Source organism: Peromyscus californicus, unplaced genomic scaffold (assembly GCF_007827085.1).
Source record: "Peromyscus californicus insignis strain IS unplaced genomic scaffold, ASM782708v3 Scaffold_8__1_contigs__length_139910024, whole genome shotgun sequence".
NCBI classification, from domain to species: Eukaryota; Metazoa; Chordata; class Mammalia; order Rodentia; family Cricetidae; genus Peromyscus; species Peromyscus californicus.
This window is the reverse complement of record NW_026294606.1, coordinates 14789496-14809178: the sequence shown is the minus strand read 5'-3', so window position 1 is coordinate 14809178 and position 19683 is coordinate 14789496. Positions and strand designations below refer to the sequence as shown.

Genomic DNA, 19683 nt, shown 5'->3' with positions numbered 1-19683 from the left:
TTAGGGTCTTTCCAGAAAGGTTTAATTGAGAAGAGAAAACCCACCCCGAATGTGAACAGCAACATTCCACGGCTTAGGAATAAATAAGAAGGAGAAAGTGGGTAGGACCCCAGTTCATCCCTTCCTGCTCTCTGACTGGACAGAATGCAGCCAGCACTCCCTCAGCCTGTTTCCCCCATCATGACGGACTGTACCCTCAAACTGTGAGCCAAACAAACCCTTGCTTCTGTAAGGTGCTTGTCTAATATGTTGTCCCAGCAACAAGAAACGTAACCTATACACCTTTCTGCTCAGGTAGCACCAGGGGCCCCCAAACTGCAAGCTGACTAGTCCACATCCTGGGGGCAGGATCCACAGAGGCATCCTCCTCAGGCTCTGGTTCTTCAGAGGATAGGCACTTGAAATCCTTGAACCGCAAAGGCCAGGATGTCTATGAGCAGGAGGAAGCAGCAGAGGATGGCCAGAGCCTGAAGGCTTGTGTCCATCCGGTACGTCCACCACGCAGTGTGCTGAGCCAAGGAAGGCACCTCCTTCAGTTGCTTTTCCCCCGGACCACCTTCACCACTGTCCCATCCAGAACTGGGCAAGGTCTTCACTGCATTCCCTTGAGTAGGAGCTAAAAGAGCCTGGCCTCATTCCTCCAAGTGTGCAAGTGTTCTGTTTGTTTTGCTGTTTCCTCAGGGCGAAGTGGGACCATTCAGCTCAGCACAGTGAGTGCAAAGCAAAGGACCAGGTGTTTGCAAGCAATCCCCAGGCAGCCATGCCCAGTCTAGCTGGCTCTTGCATAGACTCAGCTGTGTTCTGACACTTCACCTGTACCCTTGTATCCTGTCCATCTCACCCCTGCTCCACACATCTTACCTCTGCCCCTTCCAACTCACTTCTGCTCCAACCCACTTTACTTTTACCCCATCCTACCTTACCTGAGCCCCCATCTCACCTGAGGCCCCACTTCATCTAAGCTTCCCAGTGTTCCCTATAACCAGCACCCATTTCTAGCTCTGCATCCCCTCATCTCACCAGGTAGTTGCCCTTATGCCTGCCCAGCTGTCCCCACACAGTGCTGTGCTGATGCTAGAGTTCAGGAATCCTGAAGAACCAAAACTCCATCACTGTTCTCCAAATTTCCTACTCCTCCAGAGGCAAGAACACCCTGAACCCCACGACCTTTGTCACATCCCCACAACTTGACTGCCAGCACCCTCACCCTGCCATATGGCTTAGCTTCTCACCCACTCCCTACAGCATCTGGGATACAGAACTGCTCTCCCAGACAAGAGTGTGGTCCGTGCCATTTTGTCACCTTTACCCACCATCCCTCTGCTAGCCACCTGGCTTAGGGGAATCCTGTGAAGAGTGCACTTGAAGGTCCTGAAACTGATGGCCAGCATTTATTTACACTGGCAAGCATGGCACCTGCCCCTAGAGGAGCCAGTCTGAAATCTCACAAACCTGCCACACAGGGGTGAGGGCCGGCCTCCTCACAGTCTCCGAGTGTGGCTGTATGGGAATGGTAGGATGAGAAGGTCCTTGCTCCTTTCCCTTCAAGGGCTCAGCAAGAAGAGTAGATGAGCAATGCTTCAGGAGAGAGCAGAGTGTAGGAGTGGAGGTCAGAGGAGTGGCACTCAGGTCGTGGTCCAGCTCACACAGTGGATAGATGGACAAAGGCCAGGTCAGACATCTCTGCCTTTCCCAGAGTGATGTTACATCAGGTTAGACATGATCACAGCTGGGTGGTGCCCCCCTGGCCTCCTTGTGCCTTTGAGGGCTGAGATGATATTTGCTTTGTAGTGGCCATTCTTCTCCTCTGCTCTGACCACAATGCTGGGGCTGGAGCCAGAGCCCAACTCGTGTATGAGACTTGTGGAGTGATCTTGGGCCCACTGCTACTCTTCCCTGGGCCATCCGTCCATCCTCAGCAGTCCCGGGAGTCCTTCATTCCTTCATGTGACTTCTAAGGTCACCCAAAAAGAACACAGGGCACACACAATAATGGAAAGGACAGTAGGAGGCTCTGATCATGGAGTGTCGGTGCTTGCCGAGGCTTGGGGCTGCGAGGCACCTGGTCTGTCCCCAGCCCTGTCCCCACAGGCAGCAGTGCTCAGAACTTCCAGCCAACACCGCTGCAGCTGTGTGGAGGAGGCGCTCAGCCACCAGGTCTGTGGGCCCCGATGCAGCTTCCACACACACCCTGCCTCCAGCCCCTCCTCAGGGTCGGGCACCGTTACAGTACAGCCAGAGAGAGGGATGGTATGCAGCAGTCTGCCAGCCTGCAGGAAAGACAGAGGGTCAGTGGGGCCTCCAGCTCACACCGGTGACCACCCAACCAGGCCACCATGCCCAGGCCCACATAGTGCAGCCTGCCACCAGGACAACTGCAGACAGACTGCCTGACAGGCTTTCAGGTGGCTGGAAGGAGGTTTTGTCCATTTCAACAGACCTCCCCAGATCCATGGCTTCCCTCAGAACCCCTGTCCCAGGTAGGTGAGGCAGGACAACTCCTGTGACTTAGCAATGGGGGTTGAGAGCAGCAGGACAAGGCAAGGCAGTGCCCAGATGCATCTGCCCAAGATGTCTGAATGAACGAAGGGGTGAGTGAATGAATATGTGTGGGGACGAGGGTCCAGCCTCTGTGTCCCTTGACTATGTCTGCTCCCACTCTGGCTGTCTTTGGGATTTTGACATTACAGGAACCCGTCTTTAATGAGAGGGGAGCAGAGGGTTATTCTGGGCATTGGGAGAAGTTGAGGCCCAGGTCACATGACTGGAGAGGTCAAAGAAGTGGCCCAGACCTGCTGTGGGCACTTCAGGCTTGAGGCTGTGCACTGTGGTAGCAGAGTACAGCTCACAGCACATAGCCCTGGGCATGAATAAGGACAGGAACACATACCTGGCTGCCTGCCAGCAGGTCTAGCACCTGAGGATCTGACTCAGGGATGTCTGCCCACACTTCACGCCATGTTGTACCATTGTCTGACAGACGCAGGGTGCCGCAGAGCAGGCTGGGCCGAGGTTCCGCAGAGGGAGGCTTCTGGAGACAGAACAATAGATTGGTGGTAGTTTTGCTTGTAGTGTCTCTTTGTCACCTGAGGAGTCTGGGCCTGGCCCAGGGCCTGTGTTTGGAAGGAGGTGACCACAGAGACATGGCTAAGGCCTGGATACAGGCTGAGGCTAGCTTTATACGGTTCTAAGGGTCACTGGAGGCCAGTGGGTGGCTGCATGTGGTCTCAAGTAGGGTGTGGAGCTGGGCCTTCTTAGGAGACCATTCCAAGTCAGGACAACATCAAAGTATCAAGGGGAAGCCAGGCATGGTGCTCTGTGTTTATAATCTCAGCACTCGGGAGGCTGAGGCAGGAGGATTGTAAGTCTCAGGCTGGCCTGGGCTACATAATAATACAATAAATAAACAAATAAATCAATGGAGGAAGTTCAATAGTAAGTACAAGAGTATGGGTCACAGGGTGAGTGGACCAAACACATTATACCCTCCACCCTACACAGACTACATACCCCCACTCACCACATACATACATGTTTTCCATGTCACACATGTGTGCATACACATACCTCACATACACCTCCTTTGGACCCTGCTTCCTTTCTGATGTGTTTTAGTGCTGTCTTGGAAATAAGACCCCTGAGCCACATGAACATGGTTCTGATACCTCTTGCTGGAGATGATCCACCCAAGACTCAGTGTCCCTCCAAGGCCTTAGGCCACATCCTCGGGACTCCCAGAATACATCTCCAGATTGAGAGTGCAGAGTGAAGGCAGATCAGCAGGTGGGGCCAGAGTCTCATCTTCAAGGCCACTGTAGCCTCAGTCCTTAATAGTCTTATGCCCTTGGCTTCCTAGACACATCTACCAGCCAGGGTGGCAGGAGCTTTGACATTTGCTGACCCTAGCCCTCTTGGACTATCCCACACCATCTTTGGGAGGGAGACTGACATTTGAGAGAACTCCCAGGAGACCACAATGGTACGCATCAAGTAGAGACAAAGGAGAATGTATTTTTCCTGGAAAACAAAGGCTTCCTTTTCAGAGATGTCCATCCACTCCATAAAAGGGACTGTGTCCTTTAAGAAGAAAGGCTGGGAAAGTAGCAGCCACATTCAGGAAGAAGAGGTAGTAATGGAGGAGGAGCTGGCACCCAACCCCCCATCATTAGCCACCAGCAGCACATCCAAGGCTCTACCTGCCCTAAGGTGAAGGAGTTGCTCCATGAACCTCAATGCCTAGATTTGGGGGCAGTTTCATGCTGCACCTCCAATCAGGCCCAGAGTGGAGCTGACACATTTCCGTCTAACTCCTAGGCGCAAATGGTTCCCAGGCCCTGGCCCTAACTAGTCCTGAGAGTCTTTAGACATGTACGTACTCCAAGCATCTTTCCCTGATTCCAGACCTGTGGACCACATTGAGATGCCCCCTGCATCCATGCTGGTCCCAGGACCCAGGGACACCCACCTCTGCATTCTGTTTGAGCTCAGTGGGCGTCCCAGAGCTAGGGCTTGTAGGGACCAAGGGCTCTTCCCGGAAACACTCTCGGCAGACACGGCTTTGCTTACTGTTCTCAGCCTTGAACTCGGAGCACTTCCTACAGATGACCTGCAAGACAAGAGGGTGCCTTTGACCATGCATGCATCCTGAGCAGATGAGGAGGAAAGGCCTGTAGAGGGAGGGGGCAATGCTTGTCCTAGGATGCTGGAAGCCACCTCTAAGGGCAGAGAGTGACTTTAGTCTCCCTAGGTGCCCAGGACCTGTTTGCCTTATAAGGACCACCCGGAGTTCAGAAGCCCTGTATGTAAGAAGAGCATAGCCTACTCACATAAGAAGACCCAGGACACTGCCATTAAGAATATGCACACCAAAACCATGCGGGTATGGCTCAGTCAGTAAAGTGTTTGCTGTGCCAGCATGAGGACCTGAGTTCAGATCTCCACAGCCCATGTAAAAGCTGAGTGTAGTGGCTTGCCTCTAACAATCCCAGTGCTGGGGAGAGAGATGGGCAGGTGCTTGGAGCTCACTGGCCAGCCAGCCTAGCTGAACTGATTAGCTCTGGATTCGACAGGAGACCCCATCCCTCCCCACTCACTGGCAGACCCCTCTGCTCCTTAGAGCGTCATTCCAAGCTGTCCTTTCTCTCTTCTCCTTGGTCTCCCTTCCTCTGCTGAATCTTTCTCCAAGCATGAGTTTCTTCTGCCTTAGGACCACCATGCCTCCTTTCAGCACTCCGTTCTTTCCTTTGTCCTAGTTATTTTTATGCCTTTGGCTGACACTGCCTGGGTCACATCAACCTTGGCTTTCTTGTGGCCAAATGCAAGGATTATTTGGTCTGAACATATGAAAGTCTTTGAAACATGGGCATTTTCCTGGATGCTCACCCCTCTCTGAATGGCCTCTGGTACCTCCTGCCTCCATTTTTTAACTGGACAATCCCATGCAGGTAGTACCCTGGAATATACTGGCCCTCCCCACACTCCACATTAGCCAGCCAGCCTGGGATATTTCACTTCAACTGCAGCCCAGGTTCTGGGTAAAGCATCCCTCACAACTCTTCCATTCTTTTTGTTTGTTTGTTTTTTGTTTTGAGACAGGGTTTCTTTGTATAACCCTGGCTGTCCTGGAATTTACTCTGTAGACCAGGCTGGCCTCCAACTCACAAAGATCCGCCTGCCTCTGCCTCCCGAGTGCTGGGATTAAAGGTGTACTCCACCACCGCCCCACCCATTCCTCTTTTAATAGAGACCACAGACTCCAATTGTCTCCCAGGTGCTCCTACCTCAGATGCAATCACTGCAACCCACTGCAAAACTGCCAGGAACACCATGCTCCTTCTTGTCTTGATGACAGCTTTAAACCCATGCATTTGGACTGGAGCACTGGCCTGTAGGCTATCTTGTGCTCTCCAAATTCCTCTTGTACTCATCCACTCACCCATCCGACCTCCTCTCCACCTACCATGCTTTCACCATCCACTTATCAACCCACCCATCTACCATTCATCTATCAACTCACCCATCCACTCATCCAACCACCCATCCATCTATCCACCTACCCTTCTAACATGCATTCATCATCCATCCATTGACCATCCAGCTACCATCCTATCTACCCATCCATTATCTAGGTATTTATCCACCATCTACTGTATACCCATCACCTGCTCATTCATCCATCTACCCACCCACCCACGTATTATCCATCTATCTATCTATCTATCTATCTATCTATCTATCTATCTACCTACCTATCAGTCATCCAAAGATTCATTCTTTTATTCCTCCCTTTCCCCACCCCAGCCAACATGGTAAGATTTTATGAAAAGTGAAATCAGAGAACACCAGTTTTCACATCCTCTGAATAAACAACTTCAAGTAAGTCTCTCTGTCTCTCTGTCTCTGTCTCTGTCTCTCTCTTTCTCTCTCTCTCCTCCCACTTCAACTCCTCCCCCACATGCAACTTTAGACTATATCTAAGTCTAAAAATACTTAAACCATCAGTTCCTTCTTCAAGGATACTTTGAAGTTCAGTATTAATTAACGGCTCAGTTGCTCATTCTCAGGAGCATGGGCCTTGGAGTTGAGTGATAGGATTAGAGCTGGTATATCTGGGGGACACCAGTCAGTGGTGGCCCCTAATTGCATGACCCCATCAGACCTTCCTCACCATTGGAGCACTCCCATCATGGCCAAGCCCTCCACCTTCTCCTGCCTCCTCAACATCTTCCATAAGGACGCTATCATCACCTCTCTATCACAGGACAGAAACACTACATCTTACTCACTCCCAGCTTGGGCACTGAGGCTCCAAGGCTAGCAGTTTTACAGTTGGAAGGAATGTTGTGAGACATCAGAGCCACCCAGAAATTAGCTTTTACTTTAGAGGTTCACACTCAAGAACATCTATAGTAGGGTACAATGTTCTGGGTTAAATGTGAAATGTCTCCTACAGGCTCCTATGTGAGAATACTCGATGTCTGGTGCTGTTTTGGACAAGTGTAGAAAACATTGTTAGAGGAAGTAAGTCACTAGGGGAAGGATAGGGCCTAATGTTTGATAGCCCAACACCACTTCCTGTCCACTTCCTGCTTCCTGACTGCAGATAGAACATGACCAGGTACTTCATACCCCTGATTGCCATGCCTTCCCTGAAACCATGGATTGTGTGCCCTCCAACTGTGATCTAAAATAAAGCCTTCTTCTATTGAGTTGGTTTCTGCCACGTATCACATGTTACAGCAATGAGAAAAGTTATACAGGGTCTGGAGGAGGCAGCCTTGCCGGGGGGGGGGGGGGGGGCTGCCATGCGGCTCACAGAGCCCACCAGCTGTGCACATGATGACTCTCAAGAAGTACATACCACCCATGCTAGTAGTACATGCTAGTAGTACATGCTAGTAGTACATGCTAGTAGTACATGCTAGTAGTACATACTAGTAGTACATGCTAGTAGTACATACTAGTAGTACATGCTAGTAGTACATGCTAATAGTACATGCTAGTAGCAGCTGCTGCCCACCCATTAGAACCTGTGAAGATTCAGTGAGATCCACCTGGTCCCTGTCCAATCCACTCCCCTTGGCCCCACGCTCACCTCGCCACACAGCTTGCAGCGATACCTCCTCTTGGTGATGGAGTTGAAGGTCTCACCACAGCTCTTACACCCAGGCTTCTCTTTGTCACGTCTTGTTTTAGAGGACAACTTTCTGGACTCGATCTACAAGGAGGCAGGTGGCCATTATCAGCTTCAGAGTGTGAGCACAAGATGACCCACTGTGGGTGGGCGTGTGTGTGTGTGTGTGTGTGTGTGTGTGTGTGTGTGTGTGTGTATGGGGGGGGTAGCTAAGGATTCTATGAGTGGCCATGTCCAGAGCAAAAGTGGACACTGTAGACGGGGACAGGCAGAGCTAAAGCAGCCCTTCTCCCAGGGACCACCCCAGTGTATCATGCATCACAGCACACACTGCCTGAAGTAAGGTTCCAAGAGGTCAAGACAGCTTGGCCAGTGGCTTTATCTGGTGTCTGAGAAAATATTGTGAGTCAAAGTGGAGGAAAGTGGTGTGGACAGGAGTCTACACAGATGGCACCTGCTGCCAGAGCCTGGGGTGTCCTAGACTGCATCCCAGAGGGATCGTGTGACCCCTAGATCCCGACGGTTATTCTTCACCCTGTCACACGCCCAGTCTGTGTTGAGCACTTGGTGACAGGCACACCATATGCATAAGCATACATGTGCACCCACGTGCCTGTGTGCCAATCCTGCAGAAACAGGTCATGTGAGGAAAACAAGCCAGCTGAGGCTGTGTTCAGACTTGACCTCTTGCTGTGTCTCCTGCAGCACGGCCTCCTGCCATTTTGTGAGTCCTTGCCCCAAGGACAAAGGTGGAAGATGGTCTTGACCTCCTCCCTCTACAATGTATCTTGTTCTCAGGTCTACTGTCAAGGCTTGGTGCCCAGTCGGTGGAGGGCAGGCATTCCAGACCTGATATGCAAAACCCTCACTCTCAAGAGTCTTCCTGCATCTGGAACTGTACCCCTCACCTAGCCTCAGGACCCCCCAGCCCTATATAAGACTTTCCCATTGTGGCCTCCTCTCAGGAGTACTGGAGGGTCCAGGTGTTCATTGAGTCAGGGAGGGTAGGGGGGCCTAAGGCAGGGAAGAAACAGCCAAAAGAGGACTGAGGAGCAGAAGGATCAGGCCTGCTGTAGCCCTGCAGCCACCACCTTCTACACATTCAGAATGTCCATGTTCCTGTTTCCTGTGAGGAATCTAAATGTCAAGGTACTGCCATTAATTGGTGACCAAATAGCCCTGACATGTGGTGGCTCTTGGGGACCTCAGGCAGAACCCTCAACAGTCAGTTCTACAAGGTAGTTGAGAATGCCGGAGGCTCGGGGGTCACCAGGGTATGCTAGTGGGGGCACTTGGGGATGGAGGAAAGGCTGAGGTGAGCTGGGGTCTGACCAAGAGCTCAGGCTCTGGGACCAATGGGGTTCAGACAAAGGGAAGCTCCTGAGGCAAAGAGCTTAAGATGTCAGGACTTAGTAGATTAGATGACAGAAGTCCCTCAGCTGCTGCTTCTTCTTCTTCTTCTTCTTCTTCTTCTTCTTCTTCTTCTTCTTCTTCTTCTTCTTCTTCTTCTTCTTCTTCTTCTTCTTCTTCTTCTTCTTCTTCTTTTGAGACAGGGTTTCTCTGTGTAGCTTTGGTGCCTGTCCTGGATCTTGCTCTGTAGACTAGGCTGGCCTCGAACTCACAGAGATCTGCCTGGCTCTGCCTCCCGAGGGCTGGGATTAAAGGCATGCACCACTGCCCGGCTGTCCCTCAGCTCCTTTCATCTAGTAGGCATCACCTGACCAAGACAGGGCTACCAATCTGTGTGCTCAGACAGGAGCTTTAGCCCCACATGGATCCCATGATGCTGAGGTCCACTGTGGCCCACCCGTCATGGGACTTGATCTCCAACCATGCCATCCACAACATAAGAGGCCTGGTTGGATTGCTGACCACAGGAGATCAGGTAGCCAAGGCATGATGACACCTATGTATATAGCCAAAGACAGGTCTCCTAACCAAGTATACTTCCTTCATGGATGAGATCATCAGGCAGGGCTGATCAAAGGACCCGGACCAGATTTCCTGTCCAAGTGGTGCATGACAGGAAGTCTAAGTTCAAGACTGCCAGGAAGTAACTGGCAAACAGCTCCAGCCAAAAGCATCTCCAACATCAACCCAGAAACTGTTCTCCACTGAGGGTCAACAGAGTAATTTCCTCAGTGTCCCTGCTTTGGAAGGTTAGCTTGGTAGCTAAAGGGACCTCCCAGTAAGACAGATGTGAGCCCTAGTCAGCAGCCTATATCAAGTCATACGATGACCCAGCAGTCCATTCGGACACAGGCTAAGGACCTCAGGTCCTGTTGGAAGTCATTCCAAGAGGAGGTGGCCAGGCTCAGCTGAAGTCAAGCCTGGCCCCTCTGCTCCTCTAATGGCAATTCTGTTCTGGAGTCCAATGGCAGATACAGAATAGGGACTTATGGAGAAAAGGCAGTTCCAGTATCACAGAGACACCATTGCTTTGTGGGTGATCAGGGACAGCTTCGATGACATCTTGAATAGGTCTATGTTGCTCAGAGTAGGTCTGGAGCTCTGGGGGCGGGGGAAGACTTTTAGATTGTGATGTGTGTGTGTGTGTGTGTGTGTGTGTGTGTGTGTGTGTGTGTTTCTGTGAAGAGCAACTGGACTTTTACTCTTAACAGAATGAGGAATCCTTTGAATTCTGCAAGGGTGCTTGCAAAACTTCCCGGATGGTGTTTGGCTTCTCTTAGGAAAGAGGGGCTGACAGAGGATGTACGTCAGAAGACACCTAGGCACAGGACACAAGCCCAGTACATTGAAGGGATTTCTTTTCCTCTCCAAACATGCCAAGAAGCGGCATAAATCTGGCACCCATAGCCAAAACCCTTCTGATTGAAAATGAAGCCTTGCTTTTGAGTATCTTGTAGGTTTCCTCTGTGGTATACCCTATCATGTTGTTCAGTGCAGGTCCACAGATGTCTCTGAACCATCCTGAGCTCACCAAAATCTCAGCTCAGCTCTGCTCAGCTCAGCTCTGCTCAGGGGAGGAGTCGAGGGGGAAGCTTATGGCCATACTCCACTGGAGTATCTGCTGTTGTGGACCTGTTTGTTGGAGGAAGGGCTGGCCTCCGCTTGGTTCAGTGAGGAGAAGGGACAAGGACATCAGAATTGGATGTTGGGCTGCTGTGGGGTGAATGTTGTGAACCATTGAAAGGCTCTGTCCCGGGGCAGAAGCAGACAAAGCAAGTGGGACAGACGAGGTATCAAGTATGGCTGTGGTGCCAGCAGGTGTGGTGACCATGTCCTGATCCAGGCAGGTCCTGGGTATGGCTTAAGGCCTTGACTCTGGGGCTCCCAGCTGTCCCTTCCCAACCAAAGGATATGGGCAGCTAGCAAGAACAGCCTGTATTAGGTACCCTAGAGCTCTCTTTCTCAGAAGGCAGTAAGGCTGGAGTAGGCAACACTTACCCACGGTTTCAATCCAGAGCCAACTCTACTTCCTTCCAGCTGCATCCTCCTAATCTTGACACTGACCCCCCACTTAGCCCCAGCTGTGGGACATCTCACTTGCAAGCACCACCACTAATGATCTCAGGGGCATCCCCGGCACCACTGTTCCTATAAACAGTCCCTGTCCCCACCCTGAACCTCTGCCTGCCTGCAGCTCCTGGAGGCTAATGGTTCCCTTTCCAGGGCCTGTGGGCTTAGCCCTAAAGATTGCATGGACAAACAACTGGTGATCCCCTGGGCCTGGATGCCTGAGACATCAGCTGGTCACCAGAAATACTTCCACAAGCCCACCCCAGGGCTGAAGACTGGACAGTGTGGGAACAGATGAGTCCAAGGCCTCATCAGAGAAATGGTCATGGATAGCTATCCTGGCCAAAAGATGTGGGGCTGACTTGGGAGCATTTCAGACTATGAGTTCACGAGCTGCTGAGCCTGACTTGACCAGGTGACTATGCATCCCTCTGGAAGCTCAACTGTGGTACTAACAGGATTGCATGGTTCTGGGTAAGGCCAACCTCACACTCGAGCGTGCACACGCGCGTGCGCACACACACTAGCTACTCAGAAGGTTGATACTAGGTTAGGTGGTATGAGAATGAGAAGTATTTATCAGGAACCCTGGGACAAGCCATGGGGCTTCCTGGAGGTAGGCAGAGCTAATAGTGGGTACAAAGGCCCGAAGACTTGGTGGAGCCAGGGGAGGTGAGAACATGGCCAGTGAGTTGCAGGAAGCAGGAACACGCAGATAGTGCAGGAAGCCACTGGGGTGTCTAAATGTTTGTTTCCCCCTTGGCTGCATGCAACACATTCAGATTTCCTGACTTCCAGTTTCAACAGAGCTCAACCTTGGGGTGCCTGTCTGCTCTGGGAGGCCAGACAGCAACAGCATTTCAACAAGGGGCTTTCCTCTTGTCTGGTTCCTTTTTACTTCAGGGTCTACCATGTTCTTTCCTCATCATACCTCTGAGATGTTTCAGCCCTCCCTCAAGCCTCACAAGCGTCCTCAGGTTGCCTGACAAACGCCAGCATGAGCTCACATCTGTGGGCCTTGAGGAAGCTGTGGTCACAAGGAAGGGGAGCAGCAATATTCAGACCCACCCTGACAGGCCATGGCTCCATACTGTCTGTGCACTGGACTCTGTCACACCAGCCCTCCTCTGTTCTCTATCCCAGGCGGCTCCTTCCACACCTGTCCCTCACCTGCTTCAAGGCAGCTCATCTGACTGACCTGAGCTTATGTCCTCCTCTTTATGGGGACAAAAACCCAGCAGTCACAACCTAACAAGGCCATATTTTCAGAGCTCCAGGGCCGAGTCACTAGCTGTTCTGAGCCCCAGCCAGGTAGCTCTTTCCTGTCTCCTATGCAAGGAGATCCGGGCTATGCATGAGCAACTGAGAGACAGAGACAGTGTGAAAGAAATGGAGAGTCAGAATGAGAGACAGAGAAAGAGGGGGAGGTAAAGAGCAGGCACACTGGAGGGGGAGGTAGGCGTGCAGGAGAGAACAAGGGCCTGTGCCCCGTGGTAGTGTCAAGGGGCCCAGGGAAGAGCCCATGTCTGGCATGGGCTGGAGACACCTTACCAGTCACTCCCCTAATGCAGTAGTCCATCAGGACTCAGCCAAGATGCCAGGCAGAATCATCACCCCAGGCTACAAGTGAAGCTATGGCCCAGAGTTGTCCCAACTACTGTTGTCCCGGCTGTGTGTGACTGTCAAGCCCCAAAGTGATGATGTGGCTCAGATGTTGGTACTCGATCCACAGCAAACGTGTGTGTGCACCTCAGCCTATCACACATCCCCAAATTAAAATAAAGACTGCCCCCTCCAAGTTTCCACGGTCCGTCCCTAGCAGATAGGCACAGGAGCCTAGCCACCTGTCCCTGAGACACATAGGGGGAGAGATGGGGAGTTCACAGCTTCCAGAAAACCTGCTTGGTATGAGGGACAAACCTGTCTTCACATCACTGACATAGGGAGCTGGCTCTTCTTTACTATACATATTGTCAAGGTGAAATTTACACACAGCAAGCTCGTAAGTATTCATACAGAGATCAAATGGTACACATAGCTGTGTAATGTCCACCAACAGACTCTCCATAGCCTCCACCTCTGGTACTTAGGTCACCAGTACCTTGCCCCAGGCACAGCCTCACATCTGCACACCCAGGCCCTGAGAACACAGGAGAGGGCAAACTGACTCTTAGATCCCCACCCTCCAGGAGCCTTGGTCTGACCCCTCCCCCACCTCCCACTCCTGCTACTCCCTGGGTGTCAGTCACTCACCCCTGCAGTCCCCCCATTGCTGTCGGCTACCCCTGCAGTTTCCACAGAGCTGGCACTCATGATCTGGAAGAGAACAGAGATCAGTGTGAAGCGGTTTCCCAGTCACATGGCGTGGCCCGTGTAGCAGAAGACATTTCCTCCACCTAACACCCCTACGCATCGAGGGGTGGTGTAAATGAGAGAACTGGTCTACTAAATGCTGGGACTCCAGAAGCCACACCTTCCCTGAACCGAAGGCACCTGGTGTCAGCGGGTGAGGCTGACTTGGCCCACTCTGATCCTGATACCAAAAAATCACACGGTGTGGAAGGGATGAGGTGGTCCCTGAGGATGCTCTCCTCATCCTTGTGGTGTGTGAAGAGAGTCTGCAGACTTTCTAATGCTCCAGGCTCTGCTGACTAACACCAGCCGGCTCTGTACCCTTTGTCTCTAAGTCATTGCCCTCAAACAGCTGACAGGCTCCTTCCTTCCAAGAGTGCTAACTTGTCCTCAAAAAGATATCCAGGAAAAATGGGAGCAGATTTGATGCAAATAAATAAGGAACAGGCAGACCCCGAGGACAGGAGGCCAGCCAGTTGGAGGTGGGTAGACTGAGGAGTTAGGATGGGCCAGCTGTTCCCTCCAGGTGAGTATGAGCAAAGCAGCCCATGAAGGTGGAGGGAGGGAGCGCAGGAGGGGGTGAGCATCCTTGTTGGGCGGGGGGAGCCTCTCCCAGGAGGTTTTGCTGCAACCTCTGGTGCAGCCTCTAGGGCTGTCCTCCCACAGGGCAGAAATCATCTTCCACATCGGGTCTGCTCTCTCTAATTCTGGGGAAACCCCGACATGAGGGATGTCCATCCCTACTCCCTGCTCTGTCATGCCCTCTTAGTGTACCTCTGTGGGCACTCCGAGGGGATGGGGAATCATATACCCCTGGTTCTGCTGGCAGAGGGCTTTGAGCAGACACCTCAGGGGCCCAGGGGAATTTGGGGAGAAGACATAAGCACAAAAAGACAGCCACTAGCTGTTCCAAGTGGAGTGTGTAAGAAGGGCACCATAACCTGAGGATGTTTGTACCACTGCAGTGGCCTGGGAGTGTCACTGAACTTCTGAGACTCAATTCCACGGGAGGAAGATAAGGTCCCTTGATGCTCATAGCTGCCTTGCTGAAGGCATGGAGATGTCCACCTAGCACTGGAGGGGCACTTCCTCCACATGGACCCTAACCTGCAAGGCAGCAGCAGGTCCAACAGGCTGCAACTGTCCTTAATGAGGACCCAGGCAAGCAGGGAAATGCGTGTTCATGCTGTCTGCATAATACCCCGAGGCCTCACTCCCTGGCCAAGAGCTGAGTCCCACTTCCCCCTGACAACAGGCTGCTGACTCACAGGCTGGTCTGGGGACAGGCCGGGCTCCTCATCCAGGCTACAGGCACCGCTGAAGGCCCTGAAGGTCTCACTCTTCTGTTTGTGCTTCTCCACAGTGGCCTGAATAACCTGGACACACAGCAAAGCCAAAGGGCCGTCAGAGGGCCAGGGAAGGACGCTGAGGGCTCAGGGTCCAGGTGTCCACAGAGCACCCCTGATCATCTCATCCTGGCCGATGACTCATGCCTTGGAGCCAGTAAGACCAAAGAGACTGGCTCTGGAAAGACAAGACCTAGCCCGAGGTCCCTCCTGGCCCTTTCTGGTTCCTTACTTGTGGAGAAGGGGCTGAAATAAATAGACTGAAGGAATAGACTGAAAGGCTTGTGGTATCTGAAAGCATATACAGAGGCGCCCCATGGCCACTGCCTCCCTTCAGACATGAGGACAGGCAGTATTAGGAAAGAGTTCCTGGGTCATGTGGTCCAACATGAAACGACCACATTACAATAACATGAGGTATAAGCCGTACATGGTGATGCATGTCTGAAATCCTCAGGAGGGTTGAGGGTTTGAGACCAGAGTTGTTCCCTAACGAAACGTATCCCCAAAACACAAGGGCATTTGCTGAGCAGGCCCCAGGCTCTCGGACAGGGGGGAAAGGCAGAGATAGAACAAACTTGAGCGGCTTCACCTGAATCCATTCCCTCTTCTCTTCTTCTGTCCTACGAAGACAAAATCAGCATTTTATCAGTCCATCCACGGGTACCCACCGTGTGCCTACCTAGGCACTCACTTGTAACTGCAACTCAAGGCTGGAAAGGTAGTTTCAGTGTTCAGAACATATGTGGCCCGGTGGGGCCAGGCTCATCTTGCAGACCAACAGCTCCCTGGACCCTGGCAGGTGATTACAAAGCTCTTATGCCACAGGTGGAGTGTGACAGACTGGGTTTCTAGTGGGAGCTCAAGCTTGGCCTTGGAGGGCAGTGTGACCAGACAGAGCAGACATCCCACATGCTGACCAGTAGTTTCCCCTCAGAGGTCCATCTCACAGAGGCAGCAACGTGTGTGCACAAAAGCCCAAGTATGGGGACTCTGTTCTCAGCACAGTTTGCCAAAATGACACTCAGACTGTCAACATGGGACCCTGCTGATGATTTTTTTTTTAAAAATCATTACAGTTTATTTAGATTTTTTTGTGTCTATGTGTGGGTGTTAGTGCTACCTATGGAGGTTTAGAGGACTACTTGCAGGAGTTGGCTTTTTCTTTCTACCATGCAGGCCCCACCAGGAAGGATGGCACTCAAGTCATCAGGCTTGGCCGTGGGGCTTTTACCCACTAAGTCATCTCACTGGTGCCAGTTAAGAATGTTGATGGGGCCGGGCGGTGGTGGCGCACGCCTTTAATCCCAGCACTCGGGAGGCAGAGCCAGGCGGATCTCTGTGAGTTCAAGGCCAGCCTGGTCTCCAAAGCGAGTTCCAGGAAAGGCGCAAAGCTACACAGAGAAACCCTGTCTCAAAAAACCAAAAAAAAAAAAGAATGTTGATGGGGATTGTGCTATTCCTGGAAAATGTGTGAGATTATCGGATGAATCCTGCCACATTAACTGAAAAAAGCAAGATGGAGGACTGGTGTCCTGGTGGGTGTTTTGTCAGACTGACACAAGTCGGAGTTATCTAGGGAGCGGAACAGCAGTTGAGGGAATGCCACCATCACATGTCCTGTAGGCAAGTCCTTGGAGGCATTTTCTTGACTGATGTGGGAGGGTCCAGCATACTGTGGGTGGTATCACCCCTCAGCAGGCAGCCCTGGGTCATATAAGAAAGCAAGCTGAGCAAGCCATGGGGAGCAAGCTGGTAAGCAGGTTCCTCTGTTTCAGTTCCTGCCCTGACTTCCTTCAGTGGTGGACAGACTGGGGAGTGTAAGTGAAATAAACCCTTTTCTCAGTAAGCTGATTTTAGTCATAGTGTTTTATCACAGCAATAGAAACCCTGACCAAGGGACTGGAGAGATGATGCTCAGCAGTTAAGAGCACTGGCTGCTCTTCCAGAGGACCTGGGTTCAATTCCCAGCACCCACATGGCAGCTCACAACTGTCCGTAACTCCAGTTCCAAGGGATTTGGCACCCTCACACAGACATGCATGCAGGCAAAACACCAATGCACACAATATAAAAATAAATAAATCTTAAAAACACAAAAAAAGAAAGAAACCCTAACCAAGACACTTGCTATTTGTTATATCCACCTTTGAGTGTGTGTGTGTGTGTGTGTGTGTGTATGTGTGTGTATACACGTGTTCATATGTGCATGTGTGTAGAGGAGAGAGGTTGGTATTGTGTGTCTTCCTCAATCACTATCCACCTTCCTTTTTTTCAAGACAGGGTTTCTCTGTATAGCTTTGGAGCCTCTCCTGAAACTTGCTCTATAGACCAGGCTGGCCTCAAACTCACAGAGATCAGATCTGCCTCCCGAGTGCTGGGATTAAAGGTGTGCACCACCACCACTTGGCTTCCACCTTACTTTTTGATGCAGGACTTCTTACTGAACTTGGAGCTCATTAATTCCACTAGGGTGGGCTAGAGAGCAAGCCTTGAGGATCTGCCTGTCTCTGCCTCTTTATTTTAAAAATACACACACACACACACACACACACACACACACACACACACACACACACTGTAAGCCAATAAAAACATATTGAGGCCGGGCGGTGGTGGCGCACGCCTTTAATCCCAGCACTCGGGAGGCAGAGGCAGGTGGATCTCTGTGAGTTTGAGGCCAGCCTGGTCTCCAAAGCGAGTACCAGGAAAGGCGCAAAGCTACACAGAGAAACCCTGTCTTGAAAAAACCAAAAAATAAAAAATAATAAAAAAACATATTGAAAGATTATCTCATTCGGTAAAAGAAGCCATCTGCTACAATCTCAGGTCAAAGATGTTCGTATAGCCGCAGATGCTAGTGCCATACCGAGTCTGAAGCTCCAGGGACCTTTTTCTTCCTGTTATGATGAATGTGCGTGCTGCATTTGGTTTCACAGTATCTTGCACCTGCATGAACAAAAACACAAAACAGGGCAAATAAATGCAAGTTGTCATTTTAGCTGTTCCTTAACACAGACCCGTGTTCTCTGATTCAGAGGTTTTTATTTTATTTATTTTTCCTGTGAAAGTGTCAGGGTGACCCCATGTGCTCTCAGATCTACAAAATGGGGATGTTGAAGCTCAGGGGGAGGGCAGACTATTGGTCTTGCCCACACAGAGCTGGGCCTCAGTCTCTGTGTTTAGACAGCTGCTTGGGAAATACACCTGTCCATCAGGCCTCCTTTAGCAGTTGTTTGTCCCCAGGCAGCCCTGGCCAAGCCTTTCCCTTCCAGCACGTGAGGCTTTACCCCCCAGCACAGCTGCACCCCCTTGGAAGGAATGCAAACCTTAGAAGATCCTTGCCTCTGTCCCTTAGAAGGTGCTTGGCCCGCATGGGCAGGTGCCTTGTGAGTTTAAAGGACTGTACCCAGACAGAGTGGATGGAGTAGCGTCATTTCCTTGGAGGTCTCAGATTTCACCCTCTTCCATCAGCAGAAAACCACAGAAGCACAGTTGCTCCTGGCAGCTCTTGGGCTGGTCTCTGTAAGAGCCCCTGACCTCAGTCAGCCAGTTGGAGGCACCACAGATATGCAGACCTAGACCCAGCCAGAAACCTCTGGACTTTCCCACTACATGTTGAAAATGATATTAACATATTAAAAGCCACTAAAACAGGACTGGTTTTTAAAGACTTATTTATGTGTGTGTCTGTGTGCCGTTATGTACCCAAGCACAGGTGCCCGAGGAGGACAGAGGGAGAAACTGGATCTCCTGGAGCTAGAGTTACAGGCAGCTGTGAGCCACTCCATTTGGGTGCTGGGAACTGATGTTGGGTCTTTTGAAAGAACACAGAGCACTTGACTACTGAGTCATCTCTCCAGCCCCAGGACCGATTTCTCATGGAGCAACACGGCAAAAGTGGTTTCTTCTAACTATGGAAGAAGCAAGGTTTGTTTTTGTTTTTTTGTTTTTGTTTTTGTTTTTGTTTTTCTGTAGCTAATCACGGCTTGTAATTATTTCTTAACACGGATTCAGAGAATTCCAAGGGAATTTCTATGGAGTGGGTAGCTGTTTAATCAAATCTTTGCTTTTTCAGATAGTTAGATTCATTTAATTAGAAAACATTTTTGGAGCAATTATTAATTCAAATCTCTCTCAGTGGCAGATAGAATTCATATCAGCCCTGAATGTCATGACTTTTGGGTCAAGGCAAGAAAAGACAGAAAGACTTTGAGATAGTTCAGGGAATGAGACAACTTGTGGCCTGGGGTACAGACCAGGCAAGTAGGCCCACACCCCATTCTGAATTCGTGACCTGAGTTTCACTCCTGGATCTGTAATTGGGGTCCTGAGTCCTGTCCTCACAAAGTGACAGCCTATCTTGTGTCTATGTGACCCCCATGGCTGTGAACTTTAGTTCCAGTTTCCTGCCCCCTTTAGCATGAGACCATCAGGGACCTGACAGGAAGTAGAATCCAGGACCAAGATGCTATCTCAGAAACCTTGAGTCACAGAAGTGACCATCAAAGCCTAGCATCCCCATCCCCATTGTACCCCTTCCAGGGCATAAGACGGGAAGGAGGGACCCACCCACCTGGAGATCAGAGATGTCCATTTTCTCCCGTACACTGAACTTCTGGCCCATCAGCCTTAGTTTGGGTACACAGTAGAGCATCACATTGTTGAACTGCAAGAAAGATGTTATGGGGAGAGGTAGTTACAGGGAGCCCCTCACAGGGACCCATATAAGTGATCTTTAATGTCTTAAAGTAATATAGAATATTAATAAATAAATAGTAATATATAATATTATAAAGTATATAATATGTAAGTATATATTTATTTATTTAAAGATGCACACATGCCTCTAAGTAAGAGGACCAAGTAAAC

General features: G+C 50.9%; 1 protein-coding gene across 3 annotated transcripts in view; it reads right to left on the bottom strand.

Moving 5' to 3' along the window:
* Positions 1-19683, bottom strand: part of Fgd3 (FYVE, RhoGEF and PH domain containing 3) — a 62533-nt gene continuing 42850 nt past the window's right edge. For all 3 annotated transcript variants that reach the window (XM_052728034.1, XM_052728037.1, XM_052728036.1), the window contains exons 10-18: positions 19388-19480; positions 17681-17760; positions 15404-15434; positions 14734-14841; positions 13367-13429; positions 7595-7717; positions 4466-4606; positions 2891-3031; positions 1-2270 (exon numbers count right to left, since the gene is read on the bottom strand). In XM_052728034.1, the coding sequence (XP_052583994.1) occupies positions 2019-2270; positions 2891-3031; positions 4466-4606; positions 7595-7717; positions 13367-13429; positions 14734-14841; positions 15404-15434; positions 17681-17760; positions 19388-19480 (1032 nt within the window). In that variant the 3' untranslated portion in view covers positions 1-2018. The remainder of the gene's footprint in view (positions 2271-2890; positions 3032-4465; positions 4607-7594; positions 7718-13366; positions 13430-14733; positions 14842-15403; positions 15435-17680; positions 17761-19387; positions 19481-19683) is intronic.